Source organism: Carcharodon carcharias, chromosome 14 (genome assembly GCF_017639515.1).
Source record: "Carcharodon carcharias isolate sCarCar2 chromosome 14, sCarCar2.pri, whole genome shotgun sequence".
In the NCBI taxonomy this organism is placed as follows: Eukaryota; Metazoa; Chordata; class Chondrichthyes; order Lamniformes; family Lamnidae; genus Carcharodon; species Carcharodon carcharias.
In genome coordinates, this window is record NC_054480.1 from 138344997 (window position 1) to 138367217 (window position 22221).

General features: G+C 40.3%; 1 protein-coding gene across 2 annotated transcripts in view; it reads right to left on the reverse strand.

Annotated features, from left to right (window-relative positions):
• Positions 1–422: 422 nt before the first annotated feature.
• Positions 423–22221, reverse strand: part of polrmt (polymerase (RNA) mitochondrial (DNA directed)) — a 128415-nt gene continuing 106616 nt past the window's right edge. For both annotated transcript variants that reach the window (XM_041205092.1, XM_041205093.1), the window contains 5 exons: positions 14149–14247; positions 6268–6340; positions 3923–4014; positions 3693–3766; positions 423–1619 (listed from right to left, as the gene is read on the reverse strand). In XM_041205092.1, the coding sequence (XP_041061026.1) occupies positions 1570–1619; positions 3693–3766; positions 3923–4014; positions 6268–6340; positions 14149–14247 (388 nt within the window). In that variant the 3' untranslated portion in view covers positions 423–1569. The remainder of the gene's footprint in view (positions 1620–3692; positions 3767–3922; positions 4015–6267; positions 6341–14148; positions 14248–22221) is intronic.

Genomic DNA, 22221 nt, shown 5'->3' on the forward strand with positions numbered 1-22221 from the left:
TGACTCCATGCATCATTTATTTATAAAGAAAGCTGAGACAAATATTTTAACCTGCATAAACAGGTCTAATAACTTAATATTTTCCATCATATAAGGCGATAGACGACATAATGGGCATCTGACATATTCTCTTTCTGAAAAGTAACTTATCACTAACTGATCAATACAAATTCAAATATAACCGTAAAAGTGAAGGTCTCCAATTATAGAAGCCTGGTCTGCTTACTCTAACAGTTGCTAAGCAAGGACAAAGTATTCAGAAAAGCTCAAAGAAGAAGTTTCTCCAACTGATGCATTGACAAAAATGTTTCTGCAAATTTCCTTTTTACCAACAACCAGCAGTGACATTTGCAGATATTAACCCTCCGATCAGCATAAGCCTATGGAGAATTTTTAACTAAATAGCACATGATAGCTACTAGTAATTTTTCGGATTGCAATTTATTATAAAAAATACAAGCACATCAAATTTTCTGTAATCGGACAAAGTCCAACAAGGTGAATCATTCAAGTAACAGGCAAAATAAAATCTCTTAGTTTTCAGGCATGGGGGGGTGGGGGGTCACAATAGATTTTCACAAAATTTGTAAAGCAGTGAAAGCTGCAGTCATCATATTTTGGTACCAAAAGAAACCTTGAATTTCTCCGCAATGTATCACAAAACACCAGTGGGATGAGGTTTCAATGCTAAGGACCGTTGGTTTTATAAAAAAACACAGCAAGCTAGAAATTGGAGGGCAAGTCCTCATCAAAGCCCCATTTATCTAGTTGTAGGGATTTTCTTCCACTTTATGGATGCCATCACCAGATTGATGAATTATAATGATGTTATTAAAGTCAGGGTAACTGTTGTGACCAGTTGGCGCTGGCCCCAAAAAACTAAGAATAGTTGCTAAAAATAGCATGAAAATTAATTAGAAACAATTTACTTTCGAAAATGTTTACACTGTTATTTTTCAAATTAAAAGTTGAGATGGGATTGCATTTAGTGGGAAGCAACAACTTTGAGGTGGCGGGGGATAGTGGGCGGCTGCTCAAGTATTCAGCTCATGATGCTATGACCTCCCTTTTCGCCCAAGATCCTGCACTCTGCTGTGTCCTGTGCCCTTGAGAAGAAACATTTGCAGAACTGGAGCTTGGTAAGCCCTGATGAAAGGATGACAAAGAACTGAAATAGAAGCTATGAAAAAAATAGTTCAATATTCTTGGTTGCTTTCTCCAGTAAATACTTAGCAAGGCATACATAATTAGAAGAAATCTGAAACAAGCTTTTACTTAATTCCTCTAGATGGTCTTATTTTGACAACGCTGAGCAACTCAATCCTTAGGCAGAAATGGAGTTGAACCATTGTCTGTGGTAGTTTATCTCAAGTTTTCATCAATTGTGTCATAAATGTGCAAAGATTTATACAAATCCACTGTACAAAAAAACATTCTTCAACCATTTCACCGAAACAATAATTTCCTTCCCCAGCATAGATCCATCATGTGTCCAGTGAGCAGCTGGGGGATTTTACTGGGCTGAAAAGGCAGATACTCTTAGATGATAATCCCTGCATTCTGATATCTTCAGCTGAAGAAATAGGTAGATTCTTTTACCTTCTCTAGATCAAATTCACCTGAAAGGAAACATAAGCATAAAACCATCAGCCCTGCATAAACGAGTGGGTCAGGAAGGAAGAACTGATGAAAATCAAGTCAAGTTCTATGTGGAAAAGGACTATTTACGTTTTTAATATTGTTCATTAAATCTTTATTAATCCATATTAGGGAATTCTAAAATGCTAATCATTCATTGCTCAGCATATTAAGTGCAGAAACTTTCAGCTAAACAAAGTTTAGAATGTCTTTGCAAACACATGCAAAAAGTATGAAAATACATTCCAAATTTAACAGTTTATTAATGTTTTATGCACAGAATAAGCTAAGCTTTGAATGATCAATTTTTTAAAAAATGTTTCCCAATATGGATTAAAGATTTAATGATAAATATTGAGGCATTAAAAGTCATTTTAATAAACTGATGAGTACTTGAACAGGTCATCTCCTAACAAAGGCTTATGCTCAATTTCTGAAATTCGGCAATGAGTGTAGTCATTTCTTCCTAAAGGAAAGTACTATTGACTTAGAAGTTCCACTGAAGTAGATCCTACATTTTCAAAGGGCCTTAATATCAGATTATGTGGAAAACAAAGATCCAAGTGTAACATGTTCAGTCATTGATGGCTTATGAACAATTTTGAAATTTTGCTTCAGGGTATTTCTCCAAGCCAAGGTACTTTTCTTGATCTGGAATTTCAGAATCTAGACTGGACTGGCTGGCTCAAAATTCCTGTCATCCAAACAGAAGGTGAGTGAGGACCTTCTCTTTGCATCATGTGTCATACTCAACAGGCCTTCCATAAGCAAAAGTACAATGTTACATCACACTTCTAAATGATAGGACACAAAAGGAGGGAATTAAACTCACTACAATTAATCTGCTGCAGGCTAGAAGCTAGGCCCAGGTCACAAATGATATTCTGCCTCTTCCTTTCTATCCAACTTCCCAAAAACAGAAAAGTAAACTAGGATACAGAAACTATATTTTTGAAGTATGCAGTAGTATTAATGTAGATTGACCATTCTTTGTTCAGATGATATCATAAGTAGGGTACAGACACTGGTGTAAAATAAAAAAATTCAGACAGGCAAGGAAAGGTACTGTATAAACCTGTGCAAATTGTACTCTCATTACACCAGCCCTTAGTTGCTTGTCATTTTGATGTGGTAGCTTGTACATGATAAGCTAGGTTTCATTAGTGACAAAGAAAGATTGCTCCAACAACCTTTTACACATTCAGTACTGTTGCTCTCTGAGAATAAACTGTAGAGAACACAGGAAACTACCAGATGTTGTCTTTCAGCTAATTAAATACACTTTCATGTTTTTGGAGAAGATATGCTCATTTTTTGACTGAGAGATAGAAAGGGAATGTTGACAGGAGCACTTGGCTATGGCAAGTTTATCCAGCATGATCCATGCTCAATCTGTGTAGTGTTGAGTTAATTGGTCTTACCTAGAATGATGGTAGGTACCACATCTTGTGTCAGCTGCTACGGTTTTGGGAGAGGAAAAAGTGGCCAGGGCTCCAGCAGCCCCTGCTGGAAGATACTGAGTGTACCTGAGTATGCATTGAGTGAGGGCAGGTTTGGGTTTGGCTTTGATAATTCCTATGGGAAACTGCATGCAATCACACTGTCCAAGACTCTATTATGAATAACAGCTACTTAGATAATGCATCAAAGGGATCAGTGCCTAAAGAAGAGCGGGAGTAATGGAAAATTAACAGCTAAAATTATTCAGAAAAATAATCAATCCCATCAAAAAATAGCTTACTCTGCTTAAATAAGGTAAAGAAAATTGATCATAGTTAATGTTCATCAAGAAGCTACTGATGATGCAGCTATTATATCTTTTCTTGAAGGTATTTAACCCAATTTTGTTTGTCATCCTGTTACCGCTTAGAACTCATCTATTATTATCTTCTTCAGTACATAGTGGCCCTTCCAAAAAAGTACTCTAAAATCTGTAACATTTTACATAAAGAGTGCATATATTAATCAACTCATGTAGCGCTGTGTAGGAGTGCCTTACTAAACGAATGCCAGACTTAATTTTCTTCTTTTTCCTAAAGCAGTTTGTTCAGTACCTGTCTTCAGTACTTTAGAAAGCAGCTCCATCATTCTTTGGTAGTCCTGAAGCTTTTTGCTTTTTCGATCAGCACTGTGAAGACAGAAATATTTGGCTGAATCCAATTTGTGTGCTAAACAGAAAAGCGCAGACACAGCAAGCATTTTTAATTTATGTTTCTGAGTGCTGTAAATCATATCTTTGAACAGATTATGATTTTGTATAGATTGAGGAGAGTGCAATACTCACGGAATGTTATAGCGGTATTTGTTTACCAGGAATTTGGAAAGATCTCGAAGAATAGGTTGGCTGTGCAGGGCTACAAACTGTTCACGGCAAACCTGCAACACACACACTGCTTATTAAGAAAACATGCAGACCATTGCCTTGTGGGTTAAATGAGATTGGGCTGGAAGGTCTGAATGATGTCCACAAAGGACCAAAAGCGTCAGGAACAATAACATATAGAGCTGCATTTCAGTACAAACTTACATATGTACAAGGAGCAGGAATAGGCCACTCAGCCTTTCAAGTCTGTTCTGCCATTCAATAAGATCATGGCTGAGTTGATTGCAACCTCCCGCCTGTGCCCGATAACCTTTCACTCCCTTATTAATCAAGAATCTATCTAGCTCTTCCTTAAAGATATTCAAAGACCCTGCTTCCACTGCCTTTTGAGGAAGAGAGTTCCAAAGGCTCATGACACTCAGAAAAAAATTCTCATCTTTGTCTTAAATGAGTGGCCCCTTATTTTTAAACCGTGACTCCTAGTTCTGGATTCTTCTACAAGAGGAAACATCCTCTCCACATCCACTCTGTCAAGACCTCTTAGGATCTTAAAGGTATTGACCAAGTCACCCCCTTACTCTTTTAAATTCCAGTGGATAAAAGCTTAACCTGTCCAGGAGTATAGTTCTTAATAGATTACAGAAGAAGAGAAGGAATTTATTCATATGTTTCAATTATTTTGATTTCAAAGGATATTCAGTGCACAATCAGCGTTGTCCCTCAAATGTCTTACTTTGTATTCACCTTTATGCTGAACTTACACTAACAGGGATAAACACTGTTGCTTATCATCAATTCCACAAGACTGGAAAGATAGAACAAGTTTAGCTTTAATTGAACTACATTTCAAGGTTACTTTTAAATCATCTACTCAGGACATTCGTTCCACTGATCACGACACTTACAGCAAATTTCCCTAGGATAAGACATGTCTTTGATAGATGTTTTCAAAATTCTCACAGCTAGGACAAAAAGTCAAACTCAATTTACTGACTACACACAAAATAATACACATTCTTAAATTTCTTACAAATGAAGGGCTAATTAAATGCATGGCACTATTAGTGCACATTGTACAATAGTGCTGTGATACTAACAGCTTTGCATTGATTTGCAGCAGCTTTGGATGCTTATCAACACAGAGGCACTTATGTAACAAGGCCATCAGGTCATTGGTCTAACTCCCAACACCAATTTGTATTTATACAGCAGCTTTATGTGGAAAGCATGCCATATGTTTTACAGAAAGGGAGAAGATAAAAGGAGTAAAGTACAATGATGCATGAATTAGGAGAGGAGCCTGAAAATTTGATGGAAAAATGGTTTTGGACAGGTTTTAATTGTGAACAGAGATGTGAAAAGGGGCAGGGGCTTTAGGAAAGAGTTTCAAAGAGTGCAGCTAAGGCATCTGAACGCTCTGTTACTAATAGTGGGGCACAAGTGGGCATTTCGTATTGTGTCTGCTAGCTCAGTATCACGTTGCAAATGTCCACTTTGGTCTGATATGTATATTATCCTGGCACCTTAATCATTTTGAAAACAAATTATTTTACAGCAGTCAAAAACACCCAAAAGTGGAGTTTTAAAAGAGCGCATGTAAATGAATGTTTTATCTCACTAATTAATCTTTCCATTCAGTTGATTCTTTTGTTTCTTTGTTGGTGAGGTCAGAATAAAAGTTTGTATTTTCCATTTAAACACTGAGTACAAGACTGCTAGCAACTGTTGTTCCACCTACCTGAGAAAATAAAAATACATCTTTCCTGACTTTCGAGTTAATGTGGGTACACTTGGGAAGGTTTCAGTTATTTTGACTTCACATTTTGGTATACAATTTTCACTCCCACTCCACCGCCACATACCATTTCCAAACATAATCCATGCTCTCAGGTTTGTGATAATGACATACCATGCAGGTTATACGGGCTTTCACACCCTTGGATGTCTTGTCCTCCATTAACCACAACCCTGTCCCCCAGTAAATGCAAAACTCTTAAGCTGATCCATCCATTGGGAAAGGGAAATTGTTAGCATAACAACCATTCTGCAAACAGGATCTTTTTAAATTCTGTTTTTTGACTATGTTGCAAGTGGAAGTTCAGAAATTTGCAGCCAAAACAGGAGGAAAAACTTTGGACGTTGTGAAAGCAGGACAGAAAATTAAGTACTCAAGGCTCCCATTGCCACAAAGTATGCTTAATAAAAATGTCATTGAAACAATTACTGTAAAAAGATTTCTTCTTTCACAATAGCCTATTGTGTGCTTTTCAATAATAAGCAGAAAAAACGTGAAGGAGAATATTTACCTTGTTCATGACATCAACTGTAAATGCATGCGTCCAGAAGCAGTCATGCACAGAGACAAATGTTACTCCAGCACTGAAAAGACAAAGTTATGGCAATGAAATCTTCCAATTAATGCAAAGATTTAGGATGAATCCAGTGTCAAAGTCCACAAGCTTCTTTCTGTATATTTAGTTTGTTACCAAGAACCCTTACTTTAGCCTCAAACTTTACATCATTACGCCTTCTTCACCCTAAATCAGTACCTCATGAATTCTCTGATCAGCCTTCTGCTCGCCACACTTCAAAAACTTTGGATATTCTAAAATCCCATCAGCCCACTTCTTCTCCCTCACAAAGTACAGTTCTCCCATTACCTCCATCCTCTCTGTCCCAGTGAACTTGCTTTAAGATCACTGTCTTTGGTCCATCTACTCCACTGCATTGAAATGATTATCCTTGTCTGCACTGCCCATTCTACTTAATCGAGATTAGTGCTTGATAACCACTCCATTGTCAGTCACCATGTTCCTGCCCCTGTGATTCTCTCGAAAATGTATTTGAGCCTAGCTACCTTCCACATTGTCTTAAGGAGCCTTTTAAAAACCTCTTTCTTTCACTGTGCCTTTATTCTTGCTTTTTTCTTTTACTGTCAGATGTCCACATCTTCAGTCCTTACTTGCTTTTATATGAGGGTTATATAAAGCCAACCCGTTGTTTACCTCAGCCATATAATGAACATGAACAGTTTTGGCAGTGGTGTCAGTGAGTAGGAAGCTGCAATTTCTATAAAATATATAGTCAAGTGGACTCTCCTTTGCAAAAGCTGCTAAGTGAGCTACATGGTTACCGTTGGATCCTGGACACCTGTTTGTTGGATTCTGTTTGCATGCTTGTTGTAAGGGATGGCTGACTTGGTGCTAATGATAGTGTTGAGTAGCAGACACTTCATAGATAGAAACTCTGTTTATTTACAAAGGTACTCAGCAACAACGAAACATGTGCTTACACTTCAGACTCTATCTCTATACTCTGCTGTTACTAACTACAGACTACTAACTACTGAGGTAGCCTGCGCTACTCTGCTATTAGAAACTAAGATCATGCGATCTTCCATTATAACATTCTTCTTAAAGGTATATTACACATCAGATTACCACATCCCTCCCCCTTTACTCAGAAATACACTTAATATTTACAATTACAATTTTCTCAAAATAGTAAAATATTTACACTGATAAGTACTTTACAAATTCAGTCTTTCTGGGGGTTTACTTATGCGTGTAGAGCATCTCAGCTCTACAGTTTCAGATGCTTGGCCAGGAACTTTCTTTTCCAGAGTTGTCTGAACATCAGATGCTTTATTGGGCTCCTGCAGCTCTGTATTCTCCACTCTTTAAGGAACAACAGATACTTCAGACACATCTGTACTAGGCTGAATTCCCTCAACAGGAAATGCTGACCCAGTCTCCAACACTGGTAGAATCATTTCTTGGTGCATAGTTTCTCCCTTCCTTAGATGATCCACACGTCTCTGTAGGACTCGGCCTTCCAACTCCACGTGGTAAGGTAGAGGTCCAGTCACTGCATTTATATCACCCGGTAACCACTTTGGTCCTTCTCCAAAATTCTTCACATATACCGTTTCTCTCTCCCATGGTAAATTTCCTCTCTCAACTATGCCAGTCATGTCTAGTTTTCTGACTTCCCTGACTCCTTTCCACCGTCCCCCCTAAATTTGGCATTATTAAGTTCAATTGTGTCCTGAGATGGCGTTTCATCAATAACTCCATAGGTGTGACACCTGTTGTTGTGTGAAGGGTGGTTCTATAATGGAAAAGAAAGCGTACTAGCTTGGTTGTTAAAGAATCTCTAGTTAGTTTCTTCATGCCAGCCTTAAATGTTTGAACCACCCTTTCAGCCAGTCCACTGGAGCAAGGTGGTAAGTGCCGAAGTTTTTACGAGTGATATCGTTGAGGCTGATAAACTGCTGAAACTCAGCCCTCGTAAATGTGTGCCGTTATCAGAAACAACCACTTCTGGTCGTCCGTTAATAGCAAAACTTTGACATTACTTCTCAACTGCAACAGAAGATGTTGGTGATTTTACCTCATTTATGTCCATCCATTTTGAGTGGGCATCAAAAATGAGCAGAAACATGGTTCCCACGAAAGGTCCAACATAGTCAATGTGTAACCACGCCCATGGTCTTTCTGGCAATTCCCAAGGGTGGAATGGAGCTGAAGGTAACTTTTGCAGTTGCTGACATTGCACACAATTCTTCACTAAATTCTCTATTTCACCATCCATCCTAGACCACCATATGTAGCTGCGTGCTATGGTCTTCATTTGGGATAGTCTTGGATGTGCACTGCGTAGTCCAATTAGCAACAATACCTCCAAAAGGAAGAGAACCATCACTCCTGCTCCTCACAATAAGATGCCACCCTGACTGGTTATTGCATGTCTTCTGTCAAAGTACGGTTTCACTTTGTCAGATATATGCTCTCATGACCAACCGCGAAGTACTTGTTCTCATACTTGTGTTAGGACTGGGTCCCTACTTGTCCAGTCCCTGATCTGTCAAGCACATACTGGTGATGAATCTAAGAAATGTAACAACAAAATAAGTTCTCACGGAACTGGAACTTCCGCATCCTTTTTTTGTAAAGGCAAATGACTAAGTGCATCAGCGTTTGCAATTAGACTGCCAGGCCTTTGTATGAAAGTATACTTGCATGCTGCCAGGATTAAAGCTTTATTTGTGTTTGTGTATCTTCTTTTTACACATGCCTTCTTCTTTCTAGTGCTGACTTTAATCTTGGCCTTCTTTTTGGTTTCAATATTGGCCAGACTAATTTCAGATGCATGCTCGACTTGCATGAACTCAGTGGTTGAGTTCACCAGAATTTCATCAAATGTCTTCTTCTTAGAAAATTCTGTGACTTTTGTCTCCAAAGCCTCTTTGGCTTCACGCAGCTGACTCTTCAGCTCTTCCATCTCTTCTTTGTATTTATGGAGAGAGAAACAGAGTTAACGTTTCGAGTCTGTATGACCCTTCTTCAGAGCTCTGAAGAAGTGTCATATGGACTTGAAACATTAGCTCTGCTTTTCTCTCCACAGATGCTGCTAGACCTGCTGAGTTTTTCAAGCACTTTCTGTTTTTGTTTCAGGTTTTCAGCATCCGCAGTATTTTGCTTTTATCTTTTTTGTTTTTGTTTGCTGCCTCCTGGAAAATTAAGCATTGTTGTGTCTTCTCCGCCAACTCATCCTTCATTTTGGTCAGAGAGGTGCTGGATTCTTTCCGTTTCTCTTTGTACTTTTCCAGTGGTACAAATTTTGACCTGAGGTAATCTTATATTGTGTGAAGGTCTTTAAGCTGGTTTTCTTTTTCCTTTCGGTGGTCGCTCACCTCATCTCGAACCCTGTCCTTAAGCATGGTCTCATTGAGTTCCTTCTGCTGTTCTTCCATGTTTTGGCTTAAGACAGCCTGCGTTTCTTCAGATTGTTGAGTCTTTACACACTCCCTTTTCAAAACAGAAACGCTTCCAGCTTCCTTTTGGAATCTGTGGTCCTCAGGGTTGATTTCCATTAGCTAGTTTCACCCTAGGAGGCTTGGTCCTCTGCCTCTCAATACCAATACCTGGTAGCTTTACCGATTGGCTCCCATAATGAACTTTACTTATGCTTTTGACTTGGATATTTTTTACCCGTCTATGTTTTTAATTGGGCAGTTTTTTCTTCCAAATTTAATTGATGCTCGCCATAGCTCAGATATTTGAAGGTATGTTCCCCAATTACTGTAGCGGAAGCTCCCGTGTCCACTTCCATTTGAATAGATCTACCACTGACTTTCACTGTTACATAGATTCGTTCGGTTCTTCAAACCTTCAACTTATACAACGTATAAATACCTGAATCGGTTACTTCAGGCTCTTCCACATTGAGGATCACTGTTTTTGTTTCTTTTGTCCAAAAGTCTGCTTGACCCTTTTCCCTACACTGTCTCCATAATGTGTCAATTTTTATGACAATAAAAACATTCTATTTTTTTTGAAGTGCCAATCTTTGAAAGATTGTGTATTTCCACCTCTATTGATATTACTCCTTGTTTTCGCTGCAGAGTTGTTTTTTTCTCATTTTCCTGCTAGCGGGGGCTATTTCCCGCCTCTCAGTAGAGTATTGCACTTTCGTGCCCTTTTTGGCTGGGGCTTCCCACCCAATGTGGAGGATGGTGCCATTTTGTACGCCCTGCATGGTTTCGAATCTTTAACTGCTCTTTCCATTGCCAGTGCAAACTCCAGCGCCTTAAAATTCAAATTTGTTTTGGACAACAATTGCTTCTGAATCTTGTCCTCATTCACACAATACACTAAACGATCTCTAAGCATATCGTTTAAGAGTGTACCAAACTCACAATGCTCTGTTAATTGCATCAAGCTTTCCACATAGCTTGCAACTGTCTCCCCCAGGGCGCTAATTCTTGAATTAAACTTGAACCTTTGTATTGCTCCTGAGGGCTTAGGATGGTAATGGCCCTTCACCAGGTCCACTAATTCATCAAAATTTCTCAAGTCTGGGGCACTGGGTGCCATCAAACTCTGAATCAAGCCATAACTTTTATTCCCACATGTGCTTAAGAGGATTGCCTGCCCCTGAAATCTCATTTGCTTGGAAAAAGAAGAGATGCACAATATAGTGGGACCAATCATCCGTTGCTGGATTGAAAGGATCAATTCTTCCGAATTGCAGTATGCTGTGAGGGAGTTACTTGGATGATTTGAATGGAACTGCTACTTGCAATTGCTGTGCGAGGTATGGTGTTGATTTAGTTTTTCTTATTTGCTTCTGTTTAACTTATCCCATACTCTTCGCCAATTTGTTGGATCCTAGACACCCGTTTGTTGGTTCCTGTTCGCACGCTTGTTGTAAGGGGCAGCCGATTTGGTACTAATGACAGAGTTGAGTTGCAGATGCTTCATAGGTAGAAACTCTGTTTATTTACAAAGGTACTAAGCAGCAACTAAACATGTGCTTACACTTCAAACTATATCTCTATACTCTGCTGCTATTAACTACTGACTACAGACTAATTACAGAGGTAGCCTCCACTACTCTGCTATTGGGTACTATTATCATGTGATCTTCCATAATAACATTCTTCTTAAAGGTATATTACACGTCAGATTACCACAGCCAGGTTGCACACACTGTTGCTACCACTTTCCAGTCAAGTTTCAGTTTAAAAAAAATGCATTCGATTTAAAAACATTAAAATAATACAAAATAATCCATCAGAAATAACTGTCCCTGCATGGACCAAACCACCAACACCACTCACCTATACGTACAAGCATAATCACAATTTCCTTTTTCGGTTAATAACATTTTTTGAAACGTTACACTAGTTTGTCATTGTATAAAGAGATGATTTGGTGATAGTATGAAATCATATGATGTGCAAACACATGGATCTGACCTGATCAGATATACTTAAAACCATATAAAGCTCTGATGTGCCCGTACTTGACTTTTATTCTCAGTGTTGATTTCTGGATATGCTGAAGGATAATGAGACCCTAAAAAGGTTGCACAAGAGGTCGACCAGGGTCAAACCAAGTCTTGCAGGTCTTAGTTATGAGGCACAGGTCCAAGAGTTAGGACCATTTACTTTGTAGAAATGCAGGGATGGAGGGGATTGCAAAGTTTTTCTTCTAAATGGTTAAGAGAATGGGATACAGGTCATTTGAAATGGATAAAAAATGAAAGAGCAGAGGCCCTGCCTATAAAATATGTGGGCAAAGGCTTAGGTTTGACATCAGGAAGCATTTTTGCTTGCAGATGGCAATTAGCCCAGGAACAACATGCAAAGCTATGTGCTCTGTATAGTCTTTTAGAAGGCAACTTAACAAGATTCTGCAAGTGGACATTTCCAATTAAAAAGGGTAAATTTCGATTCAGTTGCGACTGCAACAAGTCATAGGTAGTTAGGAACTTCAAGAGTTTGCCTGATTGCTTTATAGAATGAGACATTTTTTGTGAATTGTCCTAGGGTTTTTTTTTTCTCTATTCCTCTTTCTAGGGGTGGCTAGATGGTCTATGAGGTCACACAATCAACTAGACAGAGTGGGCTTGAGGGGCCTAATAGCACGGTCATATGAACCAATCTTCACTTCAATGTTGCAATGAAGTAAATTCTAATTGCCTGAAAACACACTTAACTTCCACAATATAAGTGACTAATGTCATGGAACAAAAACACAAATATAATTCAGCTCTGTTCAGAAATGTAGCCACATACAAAGTAATTTTACTTTGTTGGAAGTTTAAACATGAGCCTTTCAAAATCTCAGCAATAACTTTTTGCCACTGGAAGTGCTGAGATATTATTCGGAGAACTTGGAAACTGTAATTATAGCATACATATTTCCAAATGATAACAGATAATTAAAAAAGCAAAGTACTTTCTAAAGTATTAAACAAGGCTGCATACAAACAGTCTACACAAGCTAATTGAGATGGTCTGGTGAAAAAAAGTCTCATTGGTGCAGATTTGAATACATCACAAAATTGCTTCCAAGCAATCATCTTCCATGAAGGAATGATATCATGAACAGGTGTCAGCGGTTATTTTATAAAAGCGCCCTGGGAACAAGTTGGTTGGAAAAATTACATGTCAGAAAATAATTTTCAGTTTGCTCTCTGAGCTCAATACTGCGTGCCAGAATCTCAGTTTGAATATTCACAGGCTACAGAATCCTCCTGTTGATTGTGAAACAAATCTAATTTATTGCATATATTTATTTTGCTAGCAGGAGCGGAAGGGGAAAGTGATACATTGGGGAAAAGCATAGCCACTATCATTCAACTCATTTCTGGCCCCTTCCTGCTGTCCAATCACCTATGACTTCACCCTCAATAAGGTTTTATAATATTTTATTTTTACAGAGAGATTTTTTAAAATCATTTTATGTAAGTTAAGATCTCCTGCATGTACAAAATTCTTTTGAGGGAACAGAATTGCTGCAAGTTCCTAAGTATTTTATATACCATGTCTGATTTCTGTTCAGGCTATAATGGACCAAGTTTATCATAATGTGGAACAAAGAAAGGATCCCAAATATTTAATAAGATGGTCCTTTTAACTATTTCCCCATGTAGCCACTATGGTCACCATTACTAATTTAGTAGCTTAATCAAAAATCTAGGTAGGCACCATAGAATTGGCGAAGCAATTTTGTAACTGGATCAATTATATTTGTTTTAACATTTTGCTTGTTCTTGGCTAAAAACACAAACAAAATTAAGTGTATAATATTACAGTAATAGGGGAGGTGGTGGCATAGTGGTATAGTCACTGGACTGGTGTTCCAGAGACCCAGGGTAATGCTCTGGAGACCCAGGTTCGAATGGTGAAATTTGAATTGAATAAAAATCTGGAATTAAAAGTCAGATGATGACCATGAAACCATTGCTGGTTGTCATAAAACTCATCTGGTTCACTGATGTCCTTTAGGGAAGGAAATCCACCATCCTTATCTGGTCTGGCCTACATGTGACTCCAGACCCACCAGCAATGTGGCTGACTCTTAAGTGCCCTCTGAACAAGGGCAGTTAGGGATGGGCAATAAATGCTGTCGTAGCCAGGAATGCCCACGTCCCATGAATTATAGGAGACTTAGTAAAAATGTATAGATTTTGAAAGTAAATTTAGGAACTTGAGGAACCAGAAGCACACAGAGTGATTTAAAAGCTACATTAACAAAAATATGTACAGTTTAAATAAAGCACAACATCCTAAGGAAAAAATGTTTTGCAAGTGAAGTTATAGCCATAAAATTATTTTTAAAAAATCTGTTGTGATGAGGTTCAAGTTGTATTCTAGCTATCTGTCAATAGCTTACCTATAGCAATAGAGTGCTGTTAGCATCATGTGAGTTGAATCAAGAGAATGAATGAAATTTGGTGCAAAAGCATTCTTCTGCTTGACTGTGTCAGGTCGTCTGCAGTAAACAGAAAATACAAGGTCAGATTTTTCTGTAGCGCCATCCAGTGGGTTTTGGAACATGCAGGTGAATCAATACTCAATATAATAGTGGTTTTATATTACACAAAGTAACAAACATTATAACTAAAACAATTCAATGAGAATCTTACATTCATCCATGATATATTAAAATATATATGACCTTCCTATCTGCAATAAGATTGCTACCTGGTCGCATTTTTAGAATTTTTTTTAATGAAAATATTTATAGTGGCGCATGTCAACTGTCAATATTCTTAAATAGCATAATTATGCTTTAACATTTGACAATGGTAAACCCATGTCAACATTCCACGGTCACACCACCATTGAGCCAAAAAACTTACTTTACCCTCAGTCTTAGCAAACCCCAGATACCTTGCCTAAGTGGTTCACGTGTGGGGAGGTGAGACCAAAAAGTAATTTAGATGCTGCTAAGCCTTAGTAAGATGCTGCCGAGCTTCAGGATCATCGCTTAATTGCTAAAACAGATCTAAGCTCTGCAGTCCTGCCACATCCTATCATGAATGGTGGTGGGCAATTGAACAATTCACTGGAGGAGGAGGGTCCACAAATATCTGCATCCTCAATGATCGACATCAGTGCAAAAGGTAAGGCTGAAGCATTTGCAACAATCTTCAACCAGAAGTGAACAGTGGATGATCCATCTCGCCCTCCTCTGGCGGTCCCCAACATCACAGATACCAGTCTTCAGCCAATTTGATTCACTCCATCTGATATTAGGAAATGGCAGGTGAAGACACTGGATACTGCACAGGCTATGGCCCCCGACAATATTCTGGCAATAGTACTGAAGACTTATGTTCTAAACTTGCAGCACCCCTAACCAAGTTGTACCAGTAAGCTACAACACTCCCAATGACCTGGCAATGTGGAAAATTGTCCAGGTATGTCCCATCCACAAAAAGCAGGACAAATTAAACCCAGCCAATTACCGCACCATCAGTCTACTCTCGATTATCAGTCACATGATGTAAGGGGTCATCAACAGTGCTATCAAGCGGCAATTGCTTAGAAATAATCTGCTTATTGATGCCCAGTTTGGATTCTGCCAGGATCGCTCATCTCCTGAACTCATTACAGCCTTGGTTCAAACATACACAAAAGAGCTGAACCCCAGAGGTGAGATTAGAGTGACTGCCGTTGACATATAGGCTGCATTTAACCAAGTGTGGCATTAAGGAGCACTAGAAAAACTAGAGTCAATGGGAATCGGGGGAAAACTCTCCGCTGGTTGGAGTCATACCTTGCATAAAGGGAGATGGTTGTGGTTGTTGAAGGTAAATCATCTCAGTTCTAGGACATCACTGCAGGATTTCCTCAGGGTAATGTCCTTAGCCCAACCATTTTCAGCTGCTTCCTTCCATCATAAAGTCAGAAGTGGGGATGTTCGCTGATGATTGCATAATGTTCAGCACCATTCGCGACTCTTCAGATATAGAAGCAGTCCATGTCTAAATACAGCGAGCTCCAGACAATATCCAGGCTTGGGCTGACAAGTGTCAAGTAACATACATGCCCCACAAGTGTCAGACAATAATCATCTCCAACAAGAGAGAATCTAACCAAAGGCAGCTGATGACATTCAATGGAATTACCATCACTAAATTCTCCACTATCTATATCCTGGAGGTAACCATTAACCAGAAACTGAACTGGACTAGCCATATAAATACTGTGGATACAAGAGTAGGTCAGACTCACCTCCTGACTCCCCAAAGCCTGTCTAACATCTACAAGGCACAAATCAGGAGTGCGATGGAATACTCCCACTTACCTGGATGAGTGCAGCTCCAACACTAAAGAAGCTCGACACCATCCAGGACAAAGCAGCCCACTTGATTGGCACCCCATCCACAAATATTTACTCCCTCCACCATCGATGCACAGAGGCAGCAGTGTGTACCATCTATATGATGCACTGCAGGAACTCACCAAGGCTCCTTAGACAGCACCTTCCAAACCCATGACCACGACCATCTAGAAGGACAAAGGCAAATGATGCATGGGAACACCATCACTTGAAAGTTCCCTTTCAAGCCACACACCACCCTGACTTGGAAATATCGCTACTCCTTCACTGTCACAAAATACCTGGAACTCCCTCCCTAACAGCACTGAGGGTGTATCTACTGCACATGGACGACCGTGGTTCAAGGTGGCAGCTCACCACCACCTTCTCAAGGGCAATTAGGAATGGTCAATAAATGTTGACCTGGCCAGCGAGGCCCTAATCCATGAATGAATAAAAAAAACCCCAAGGCTGATCCCAGCCAAATACATCTTCTCCCCAATACCATCAGATTAAATTCTGGAATGGTTTCTGCAGATTGGAAGGTGGTAAATATAATTAATAAAGGAAGGTGGGAGTGAGAAAACAGGGAACTACAGACCTGTTAGTCTGATATTAGTGATAGGGAAAATGCTAGAATCTATTGTAAAGGATGTGATAACTGGACACTTAGAAGATAATAGGTTTGGGCAAGGTCAGCATGTGTTTATGAAAGGGAAAACATGATTGACAAACCTATTAAGATTTTTTTAAGGAGGGAACCAGCAGAATAGATAAGGGGGAACCAATTGATGTGATGTTTTTGGATTTTCAGGCTTTTGGTAAGGTCCCACACAGGCGATTGGCAGAATTAGTGCACATGGGTCGGGGGGGGGGGGTGTTGGTGTGTGTGTGTGTGTGTGTGGGGGGGGGGGTGGTGGAGGGTGCGTGCGTGTGTGTGTAATATACTGGCATGGATTGAGAATTGGTTAACAAACAGAAAACAGAGTAGGAGTAAAAGATCATTCTCAGGTTGGCAGGCTGTGACTTTTAGGTAGGGTCTCCAGGATTAGCCTGGAGTCTCCAGGAATTGAAGAACAATCACCAGGCCGTTTAGCTCGGTGCAACCCTGGTGAAAAATCATAGGGCCACTAAAAATATGATTTTTTTGGTTATTTTCTTTGAACATTTGTCTTTACCACTTATAAAAATATTGAAAATAGAGCAAAAAAATCTGTTTGGCTGGTAGTCAAGCATCATCCAATTGGGTAAGGAACCTTGTTGCTTTCCAATTAGCGTAGGAAGATAGTGCATCACAAGGATAGATGAGTTGCCTGACCAATGGCTGAAGTGTGGGGGCAAGTCAAGTGATGAAACCTCCAGGGATACTTTTGGTCACACTGGTAACCCTACTTGTGAGATATCACAAGGATCAGTGCTTGGGCCCCAGCTATACACAACCTATATCAATGATTTGGATGTGAGGGCTAAATGTAATATATCCAAGTTTGCTGATGACTCAAAACTAGGTGGCAACAAAGAGTCGTGTGGAGGATGTAAAGTGGCTTCAAGGGGATTTAGGCAGGCTAACTGAGTGGGAAATAACATGACAGATGGAATATAATGTGCAAAAATATATAGTTATCCACTTTGGTAGGAAAAAGAGAAATACAGATTCCTTTCTAAATGGTGAAATTGGAAAAGGTTGATTCCAAAGGGACCTGGGTATCTTTGTTCATAAGTCACTGAAAGTTAACATGCAGGTGTAGCAAGCAATTAGGAAGGCAAGTAGTATGTCGGTCTTTATTACAAGAGGATTTGAGTACAAAAGAAGTCTTGCTGCAATTGCATACAGCCTTGATGAGAACGTACCTGGAGTACTGTGTACAGTGTTTTGGTCTCCTTACTTAGGAAGGATCTACTTGTGATAGAAGGAGTGCAACAAAGGTTCATCATACTGATTCCTGAGATAGCACAATTGTCCTTTGAGGAGAGATTGAGTAGACTGGGCCTGTATTCTCTAGAGTTTAGAAGAATGAGAGCTGATCTCATTGAAGCACAAAATTCTTACAGGGCTCGACAGGGTAGATGTAGGAGGAATGTTTCCTCTGGCTGGAGGGGTCTAGAACCAGGGGACACAGTCTCAGAATAAAATATAGGCCATTTAGGACTGATATGAGGGGCAATATCTTCACTCAGAGGGTAGTGAATCTTTGGAATTCTCTACCCCAGAGGGCTGTGGAGAGTCAATCATTGAACATATTGAAGGCAGAGATTAACAGATTTCTAAATATTAAAGATGTCAAGAGATAGTGTGGGAAAATGGCATTGAGAAAGATGATCAGCCAAAATCTAGCTGAAAGGCAGAGCACATTCGAGGGGCTGAATGGCCTATTTCTGCTCCTTTTTCCTATGTTCCTACACCTGTACTTGTTCGTTTTCAGATTTAAAAATTGTGAGTGATAATGATTAAATTAATACTTCAGTGTGTGTGTGTGTGTATATATATATATATATATTTATATATAGATAGATAGAAAGTAGAAATGGCTTATGATAGTTATCAGAGATCAGTGAAGTCATGGAATTTAATCTTCAAAGCTTTGGTTAAAATGTTATGACACTAAAAATAACAACCACCTTTATTTTTAGAGAATCTTTAATGGAATACAAGGTGCTTCACAGAGTCATTATAAAACAAAATATGACACCAAGCCACATAAGAAGATATTAGGTCAGATAACAGAAAGCTTGATCAGAGATAGGTTTTAAGGAATATCTTAAAGCAGGAAAGCAAGGTAGAGAGGAGAAAAGGTATAGTGAGGGAATATCAGAGTTTGGGGCCTAGGAACTAGGCGCGGCCACCAATAGTGGGGAACTCAAAGCTCGACAGGCCAGTATTTAATAAAAACAGAACTTAACTTATTCAGTTAACATTAATCAATAGCCCTGATAAAGTAGTGTCCATAACATGTCAAAACTGCCAAATTTTTGTAAAAAGACACTTTTTTAATGATTCACCAGGGTCAATATCATTTTATATATTTTTATTGAAACTTTGTCATCTTATTAGCATATCTAACAAGACTTTTTTGCTTCACCATTTCCAACTTATGCCAGATAAAATGTTGCACTGATGCAGTAAGAGTGTGCTCCTCTGAGATTAGGGAACATGTACTGAATATTAAAACAAAATGTCAAAAGGATAAAAACAGAAACAAAAATACCTGGAAAAATTCAGCAAGTCTGGCAGCATCTGTGGAGAGGAGCACAGTTAACGTTTCGAGTCCGAATGACCTTTCAACAGAACTTAGGAAAAATTGAAGAGAGGTGAAATATAAGCTGGTTTAAGGGGGGGTGGGACAAGTAGAGCTGGATAGAGGGCCAGTGATAGGTGGAGATAACCAAAAGACGTCACAGACAAAGGAACAAAGAGGTGTTGAAGGTGGTGATATTATCTAAGGAATGTGTTAATTAAGGGTAGAAAGCAGGACAAGCAAGGTACAGATAGCCCTAGTAGGGGTGGAGTGGGTGGGGTGAAGGAATCGAAAAAGGCTAAAGGGTAGAGATAAAACAATGGATGGAAATACATTTAAAAATAATGGAAATAGGTGGGAAAAGAAAATTCTAAATAAATTATTAGGAAAAAAGGGGGGGATCGGAAAGGGGGTGGGGATGGAGGAGAGAGTTCATGATCTAAAATTGTTGAACTCAATATTCAGTCCGGAAGGCCGTAAAGTGCCTAGTCGGAAGATGAGGTGCTGTTCCTCCAGTTTGCGTTGAGCTTCACTGGAACAATGCAGCAAGCCAAGAATGGACATATGGGCATGAGAGCAGGGTGGAGTGTTGAAATGGCAAGCTACAGGGAGGTCTGGGTCATGCTTGCGGACAGACCGAAGGTGTTCTGCAAAGCGGTCTGTGTTTGGTCTCTCCAATGTAGAGGAAACCGCATTGGGAGCAATGAATGCAGCAGACTAAATTGAGGGAAGTGCAAGTGAAATGCTGCATCACTTGAAAGGAGCGTTTGGGCTCTTGGACAGTGAGGAGAGGGGCAGGTGTTGCACCTTCTGCGGTTGCATGGGAAGGTGCCTTGGGAAGGGGTTGAGGTGTAGGGGGTGATGGAGGAGTGGACCAAGGTGTCCCGGCGGGAACAATCCCTGCGGAATGCTGCCGGGAGGGTGAAGGGAAGATGTGTTTGGTGGTGGCATTATGCTGCAGTTGGCGGAAATGGCAGAAGATGATCTTTTGAATGCGGAGGCTGGTGTGGTGATAAGTGAGGACAAGGGGGACCCTATCATGTTTCTGGGAGGGAGAGGAAGGTGTGAGGGCGGATGCACGGGAGATGGGCCGGACACGGTTGAGGGCCCTGTCAACCACTGTGCGTGGAAAGCCTCAGTTAAGGAAGACATGTCAGAGGAACTGTTTTTGAAAGAGGCACCATCAGAACAGATGCGACAGAGGTGGAGGAACTGAGAGAATGGGATGGAGTCTTTACAGGAAGCGGGATGTGAGGAGCTGTAATCGAGGTAGCTGTGGGAGTCGGTAGGCTTGTAATGGATATTGGTGGACAGTCTATCACCAGAAATTGAGACAGAGAGGTCAAGGAAGGGAAAGGAAGTGTCAGAAATGGACCATGTGAAAATGATGGAGGGGTGGAAATTGGAAGCAAAATTAATACATTTTTCCAGGTCCGGACGAGAGCATGAAGCAGTACCGAAGTAATCATCGATGCACCGGAGAAAGAGGGGTCGTAGTAGGACTGGAACAAGGAATGTTCCACATACCCCATAAAGAGACAGGCATAGCTGGGGTCCATGCGGGTACCTACAGCCACACCTTTTATTTGGAGGAAGTGAGAAGAGTTTAAGGAGAAATTGTTCAGTGTGAGAACAAATTCAGCCAGACGGAGGAGTAGTGGTGGATGGGGATTGTTCAGGCCTCTATTCGAGGAAGAAGCGGAGAGCCATCAGACCATCCCGGTGAGTGATGGAGGTGTAGAGGATTGGATGTCCGTGGTGAAGAGGAGGCAGTTGGGGCCAGGAAACTGGAAATTGCTGATATGTAGGGTGTCAGAGGAATCACGGATGTAGATGGGAAGGGACTGGACAAGGGGAGAGAGAATGGAGTCAAGATAGTAAGAAATGAGTTCCATGGGGCAGGAAAAGGCTGACACAATCGGTCTGCCGGGACAGTCCTGTTTGTGGATTTTGGGTAGGAGGTAGAAGCGGGCCGTCCGTGGTTGGGAGACTATCAGGTTGGATGCTGTGGAAGGAAGATCTCCAGAGGAGATGAGGTCAGTAACAGTCCTGGAAACAATGGCTTGATGTTCAGTGGTGGGGTCATGGTCCAGGGGGAGGTAGGAGGAAGTGTCTGCGAGTTGATGCTCAGCCTCTGCGAGGTAGAGGTCAGTGCGCCAGACAACAACAGCACCATCCTTGTCAGCGGGTTTGATGACAATGTCAGGGTTGGAACTGAGAGAACGGAGTGCGGCAAGTTCAGAAAAAGACAGGTTAGAGTGGGTGAGAGGAGCAGAGAAATTGAGTCGACTAATGTCATGCCGACAGTTCTCAATGAAGATGAAGAGAAGGTAAGAATCCAGAGGGAGGGGTCCAGGTGGAGGGAGAATATTGGAGGCGGATAAAAGGATCCGTTGAACGGGGAGAGGACTCCTGCCCAAAGAAGTGAGCACGGAGATGAAGGTGGCAGAAGGGTTCAGCATCATGCCGAGCCCGAAATTCACTGAGATGAGGGTATAAGGGTATAAAAATAAGTCCTTTGCTGAGCACTGAACGTTGTCCCTACTTGTCCCACACTCCCCCCTTAAACTAGCTTATATTTCACCTCTCTTCTATTTTTACTTAGTTCTGTTGAAGGGTCATTCGGACTCGAAACGTTAACTGTGTTCCTCTCCACAGATGCTGCCAGATTTGCTGAGTTTTTCCAGGTATTTTTGTTTTGGATTTCCAGCTTCCGCAGTTTTGTGCTTTTGTCAAAAGGATAAAACCCTCAGCCAGAAAAAAATAAACTGGACAAGATGTCCATACAAATGCACTAAAATAGGTAACTTGAGTTTTCATTACTCAGATGAAACAGAATGAGAGGCAGCAAAGGTTGCAATCTGCAGGTGACTGCTCAGTATTGTGATATCAGGCTGATTCA